This window comes from Engraulis encrasicolus, chromosome 19 (genome assembly GCF_034702125.1).
Source record: "Engraulis encrasicolus isolate BLACKSEA-1 chromosome 19, IST_EnEncr_1.0, whole genome shotgun sequence".
In the NCBI taxonomy this organism is placed as follows: domain Eukaryota; kingdom Metazoa; phylum Chordata; class Actinopteri; order Clupeiformes; family Engraulidae; genus Engraulis; species Engraulis encrasicolus.
In genome coordinates, this window is record NC_085875.1 from 38991240 (window position 1) to 38998739 (window position 7500).

Sequence of the window (7500 nt, forward strand, 5' to 3'; positions counted from 1 at the left end):
AGTGTTGTAGCAGCAGGAGAGGGACAACAACTTCTGCATGTTGGAAGTGAAGGAGCACGCTAGGAGACAGCAGGTGAAGCGGCAGTAGTAGCCTCTACGAGCCCTGACAGGTATGAGTCAAGTCTTTCAAACTTTAGGATACTCCATGCCTCTCCCCAATTCTCACTTCAGCATTAAACATTAATATTAAATAGGCCATTAATTCCCACCACTATACCTGTAAGTGTGCTTGAGTGCTTTGAACCGGTCGCACGACTCACGGACATTTGAGAAGACAAACTCCATACACCAAACCACTGACGTGAATAATATTAACAATATAGTAGCCACGGCAGTGTGCCAAATGTATAACATTAAATGGAACACCAGTGGTGTTGTTCTAAAGCATTCCGTGTACCAAATGCGTTTCGTAGACTGTCAAACTCATGCCTACTCTCACTAAATATTCAGCGATCGTTTGCGTAATCACATTTACCACGCAATGAAAATGTCCATATGTCGTGTAACGGTTGTCGCGTCTCGCTTGTGGAAAAGGTTTGCCAAACGGATTTATTTTTTTAAATTCTTGGAGCACAATCAAACCATATTCTGTAGGTAAAGACCTAGCATCTCTCTCTCTATCTCTCTCAGCTGTTATTTTATCCAGGACAATTAGAAATGATAAATGATTGAATAATTTCTTTTGAATAAGCTTTTGATACAGTTTTATCTGTAGACTATTTTATGTAGGTCTAGCCTACCACTTTCAGCACTGCTCATTTTGAAACTTCAGTATGTTAACATATTTGACACACTAAAGCATTGTGGTGATAGACAGTTCATGATTTTCTTTCATCATCATCAAGCTATTAAAGTAGCTTCCTTATGCAATGAGAGATGCATTTTGATAAGAGGAAATTAACCCCTCTTCTAAGTTAATGCACCTGTTGGAAGAAACCCTCAATTTAACATTAATCTAGGTCAATTTATGAGTAGGCTATACACTCAGGATTGTACAGGTAGCTGTTAATACCTGCTGGGCATTGCTGCCTGTCGCACCTCCTCTGGTGCCCATGGGTCAGCAAGACAAAATAAGACTTGTGACACAAACATCTTTATTGTATAAATTACTAGACAAACAATACACTGCATAGTATATTAATTTGAATATTTTGCAAGTGCTGCATACATTGTGATAAATAATCTATCTCCCTCTTCTCATCTAGTCAAACCAGGCCAGGATGAGGTTGAGTTAGAGAGAGAAGTAGAGTAGGCCTAGATTACTTTTGCTGTGAGTGTGGTCATCTATTGCATTTCTAAACCACTGCCCAACCTAAGATTCATTTTAAATAAATAGTTGATATAGTCAGCACACATTTCCTGGTGTTTTCTGGTAGCTGAAAGAGAGATTCATGCATGGGCAGTCATGGGTGAGCGGTTAGGGCGTCAGACTTGCATCCCAGAGGTTGCCGGTTCGACTCCCGACCCGCCAGGTTGGTGGGGGGAGTAATCAACCAGTGCTCTCCCCCATCCTCCTCCATGACTGAGGTACCCTGAGCATGGTACCGCCCCACCGCACTGCTCCCCATGGGGCGCCACTGAGGGCTGCCCCCTTGCACGGGTGAGGCATAAACGCAATTTCGTTGTGTGCAGTGTGCAGTGTTCACTTGCGTGCTGTGGAGTGCTGTGTCACAATGACAATGGGAGTTGGAGTGGAGAATATTGCGCCTTTTCGCATAGGCCGCTTGGTCAATAAGTAATCGCATGTGCTCCGCTGATTATGAGGGGCCGGTCTGGGCCAAAAATGCCCGGGCCATTTTGTTCTCCCAGTCCAGGCCTGGATAGAGCCCACAGATCTACTGTGCTGCTACCAGTACATGCCTTTTAAACAAGAACCTGAATGCACCTTAACAGCACTAGGCACTTTCTCCCTCCCAACTTAAAAAGTAATATGCCCTTTTTTGCAATTCTAGTTGTGATGCGGTTTCGGTGATTTCAGTTCTGAAAGTTCCTCTTGACCATAGAAAAAGCATAAAGCTAGCCCTTTTAGATATGAAATGTTAGCTTTTAGACAAACCAGTTCTGTTTTTTGAGGAATTTAGCAGCTTCTTCATGACAGCAACTAACAGATACTTCAAAAACTTAAAATAAGGGAAAAATTAAAACTTCCTCCATTTTGCCTGGGCCTACTTGTGGCCTGTTCTCTTGTGACTAGTCACATATGTATCAGGTGTACCACTATACTGTATAGTGCAGAACAATTTTCCGAAAGGAAGACTTCATCTATCCATCTATCTGTTTCTCACTGTGAATTCCAGTGTATGAAACAGTGTATGTATGTATGCTTATGTATGGTAAAAAAGCCGCACTCCCGGATGAATTTCTTGCAGTTTTAATACTGGGTTAGCATGGCAGACAGACAGACGTTTCGGCCTAAGCCTTCTTCAGCGTCTTTACAGAGGATGTAGGCAGGGTGGTTTTTTAAACAACCAGTCATGACGTCAGCTAATTGCCACTTAAGCCGTGGGAAAATAAAATATATACATGTGAACCATAAAGAAAAAACAATGAATGAATAGACACACCACACCATGCGTGACAGAAAATAAAATAAAAGATAATCATTTTTTACCATACATGAACTTTGCTGTTTGCTCGCACCCAAAGACCTTGTAAGAAACTTTTCGGAGTTGAGCGCACTTTCTCTACTAAAAGTTTGTATGTATGCTTATGCATTTCTCACTGTATGTGTGTGCGTGCGTGCTGCAGGGCTTGAGCTCGGCCCATGAGCAGTTCAAGGCCACTCTGCCGGATGCGGACAAGGAGCGGCAGGCCATCCTGGGCATCCACAACGAGATTGCTAAGATCGTGCAGACCTACCACGTCAACATGGCCGGCACCAACCCCTACACCACCATCAACCCCCAGGAGATCAACACCAAGTGGGACAAGGTGAGGCTTAGGGCCAGTCTGCATGGGTGTCATTTTATGTGTGGACGGTGGGGACATATCCATACTAGGGATGCAAACAATGAATCGATTAATCGACTTAAATCAATTAATGCGTGAACTGAAACATAAACTAAATAACATAAATCGCATATAATGCCAATTTGACTGACAAGAGACCCAGGTGAAATTGGCATGTGAAGAGTGTGTGTGAAGAGGGGCATGAATAATGGGAATGTTTGAATCCCCTTTGGATAAAAGAATTTAAATAGAATTAATTTCAATTTAGTAATTTATCTACATTTTTTTGGGAACATTGAGATTAAAGGGTAGGGTAAAACGGCACTTTTCTAGGGTAAAACGACGCTTATCAATTAATCGTACGTAAGTCTATCGACAAGGTCAATCAATTAACAATTAATGAATTCATCAATAATTTGCATCCCTAGCCCATACCACCCCACCACTTTTTCACAAATCTAATGAAATAATATATCAGTTATCATATATTTTAAACATCTTTAAACATCTCTCATCCCTTCTCTCTCTCTCTCTCTCTCTCTCTCTCATCTCATCTCATCTCATCTTATCTCATCTCATCTCATCTCATCTCATCTCATCTCATCTCATCTCATCTCATCTCATCTCATCTCATCTCATCTCATCTCATCTCTCTCTCTCTCTCTCTCTCTCTCTCTCTCTCTCTCTCTCTCCCTCCCTCTCTCTTCTATGTCCGCAGGTCCGGCAGCTGGTTCCCCAGAGGGACCAGGCGCTGATAGAGGAGCATGCCCGTCAGCAGAATAACGAGCGACTCAGGAGACAGTTTGCCACCCAGGCCAACGTCATCGGGCCCTGGATACAGACCAAGATGGAGGTCTGGTGGTCCATTCCTAAAATACCAATCTGTACCTTGTAGCCCAATAATGCACGTCATACCTTCTGTGGAATGCTGTAATAGTTATTGAAAAGTTATCTTTCATAGTACTGCACTACTATGACATAATACAGGTCCTTTAGTTATGCACTATAACCAGAGATTCTTTAAGTATAGAGATATACCAATGTAATAGGTTGCTATGGGCACCTAACATGACCAGGTTCCGGTCTGCCTAAAGGGGCGTGTCATAATACTCCTAGCATTGAATAGAACAGTCCTTAGGTCTGCCTAAAGGGGGATTTCCCCCCCTCCCCCTTGCAATAATAGAACCCGGAAACAATGGGCCAATGGAACCTCTCTCTCTCTACTCTCTCTGCTATAACTTGGTCATTGCTATTCTGGTTGGTAACATTAAAATTATAACGACTTGTCCTAATGGGTTAACATTCATTTTTTAGGCTTTATTTCCTTAAATATGATAAGACAGTTGAAGATGGTGTCAGGAAATGTGTGCCTGTAGGAGTGAGAGATGAGGAAGGATCACAAAATGACCTCGGGCCAGAATCGAACCCAGCTTTCCAGCATAATGGCACAGGGCACTAGCCCACTCAGCCACGTCACCCCAATCTAAATATTTCTTTATTGATTAGCACAGCTTAAGCACATGCTTACTATAATTACTCATTCTATTTTTTATATGGATTTTGTAAGTAATGAATACAAACTAAGCCATGTGGTAAATGTATATCCATATATGTAGAATGAATCTCTTCCGACCCCTTTGACTGTTACAGAGCGTATCTCATTGGTGTTGACACGGCTGTCAATATAAATGTGTGTGTGTGTGTGTGTGTGTGTGTGCGTTTGTTTGCTCGCATGCGTGTGTTTCCTGTGTGTGTGTGTGTGTGTGTGTGTGTGTATACAGTATGTGTGTGTGCTTTTTCTGGGCCCAGGACAACGTCATCTGAAAGGACCCCCTGTCCAATACATAATGGAAACCCAATTTTGCCCCCCCCTCTATTACCCGGGACAAATGACTCCCCTGTCGACTTCCATGTGTGTGAATAATATGCGTATGTCCTCTACTGTAACAGGAGATTGTGAATATGCATATGTCCTCTACTGTAACAGGAGATTGTGAATATGCGTATGTCCTCTACTGTAACAGGAGATTGGTCGTATCTCCATTGAGATGCATGGCACTCTGGAGGACCAGTTGAACCACCTGCGTCAGTACGAGAAGAGCATCGTCAACTACAAGCCAAAGATAGACCAGCTGGAGGTGGACCACCAGGAGATACAGGCCGCACTCATCTTCGACAACAAACACACCAACTACACCATGGAGGTAGATGTTGACACGCACACACACCAACTACACCATGGAGGTAGATATATACACACACACACACACACACACCAAACACACCATGGAGGTAGTTCTAGATATATATACACACACACACACACCAAACACACCATGGAGGTAGATATATATATATACACACACACACACACACCAAACACACCATGGAGGTAGATATATATACACACACACACACACCAAACACACCATGGAGGTAGATATATATACACACACACACACACCAAACACACCATGGAGGCTATTGACACACACACCCGTTCGCGCGCGCGCACACACACACACACACACACACACACACACACACACACACACACACACACACACACACACACACACACACACACACACACACACACACACACACCCTTCAAAACATGGCTACATAATACTGACACTCAGTAACACACCACCAGTGCTTAACAACCAACAAATCATACATGTTCTGCCAGATATTTGTTACAGCCATTTGTTACTAAACCAGCTGATCCTTTGTAGGTGAACCAACCAATCAAGTTCACCTGTATACTAACATAGGCACAGGGAGTGCATGTAATCATAACTTTTCTTGTAAACGTAAGACACGTTGCCTTTGCGGCATTCCCTTTCCCTTAAGGTTTTCATCATCATCTTTCATCATAAGTCCAATTTGTTGACCTCTGCATAGTACTCATGGCATTGTTGTGACAAATCTCCTTTCAAAGTGATCAGCACAATACTGCTACAATTACAAACAGACCTCTTTAGTGTCATGTGTTTAAGCTCATGTTTTGGTCAGTCAGACCTTCATCAGAGTAATCTTACAAATAAAATGTTTCTAATGTGTTTCTCTCTGTCTTCGTCTCTGTGTCTCTCTGTATCTCTCTCCTTTCGTCCCCCGTACTCTGTAATCAGCACATCCGCGTGGGCTGGGAGCAGCTTCTAACTACCATCGCCCGCACCATCAACGAGATCGAGAACCAGATCCTGACCAGGGACGCCAAGGGCATCAGCCAGGAGCAACTCAACGAGTTCAGGGCCTCCTTCAACCACTTCGACAGGGTAAGATGGACGGACAGACAGACAGACAGGCAGACAGGCAGAAAGACAGGTAGAGAGGTCAGATAGACAGAGGTAGACAAACAGTCGGACAAACAGACAGAGAGAGACAGACAGACAGACAGGCAGATGGATAAGAGGTAGACAGATAGAGATGTAGTCAGATTGAGAGATAGACAGATGGACAGGGATAGAGGGAATGAGATGTAGGGAGGCAGGGGGAGAGAAAGATAGAAGGATAGTTACAGATAGTTAGACAGACAGAAAGAGGTACAATGACAACCAGATGGACAGACAGAAAGGGTGAAATGTAGCCTACTGTGCATGAGATATACGTGTCCCTGAGATCATAGAGTTAAAACACAACAGACACAATATGATCTGAAAAAGGTAGGCTGGAAAAATAGAAATGGTGGGTTCAGAGTTCAGATGTACGGTAAGACAAGGCAGGTTTATTTCTCTAGCACATCTCATATACATTTCAGGCAGCTCAATGCGCTACACAAAAATAAAACCACAAAAACACAGCTGATGTCCAGGAATCGATGTGTTGATAGTGTTCTCTGCCCCAATCCTCCCAGCCATGTTTGCGGGCATGAGGTAAGAAGATGGACACCGTTTTACTAGACTAATGGTAGCGTTGTGTGTGGTGCTAACTGCAGACATTGTGAATGTGTGTGTGCTGAGGAGGGTTTTTTTTCTGTCGTGTTTATAATAGCGCTCAGGAATGCATGACCTTCGAAGGGCCTGCTTAGAATGAATAACATGATGGGAAGTAGACAATATATAACATTTCAGTGAGTCAGCGCCCACACACTATACTCACGATCATGTGAGTGTGCACACGTACGCACACACACACACACACACACTCTCTCTCTCTCTCTCTATCTCTCTCTCTCTCTTTCTGTCTCTCTCTCTTTCTCTTTCTCTCTCTCTCCCTCTCTCTCTCATTGTCTTTTAGCCACACACTCACATTTCGAGCTTCAAGTTGAATGCAACGCTAAATATGAAAACATCATGCCAAGCACTTTTAAACACGTATGGCTCTATCTCCATCTCTGTCTCTCTCTGTCTCTCTCTCTCTCTCTCTCTCTCTCTCTCTCTCTCTCTCTCTCTCTCTCTCTCTCTCTCTCTCTCTCTCTCGCTCCTTACTTGTTGCTGTCTCCCTCCTGCGCTCTCTCACACATGGCTATTGTTTATAGAACAGTGAGGAGCTTAAGTGAAGGATGAAGTACATGACCCGTTATGGATGAACTCCCTGTTTAGCATC

General features: G+C 43.4%; 1 protein-coding gene across 3 annotated transcripts in view; it reads left to right on the forward strand.

Moving 5' to 3' along the window:
• The window catches only part of actn1 (actinin, alpha 1), a 91933-nt gene that overhangs the window by 79206 nt on the left and 5227 nt on the right, over window positions 1–7500 (forward strand). For all 3 annotated transcript variants that reach the window (XM_063184376.1, XM_063184375.1, XM_063184374.1), the window contains exons 15-18: window positions 2749–2931; window positions 3668–3802; window positions 4974–5153; window positions 6084–6230. In XM_063184376.1, coding sequence (XP_063040446.1) covers window positions 2749–2931; window positions 3668–3802; window positions 4974–5153; window positions 6084–6230 — 645 coding nt within the window. The remainder of the gene's footprint in view (window positions 1–2748; window positions 2932–3667; window positions 3803–4973; window positions 5154–6083; window positions 6231–7500) is intronic.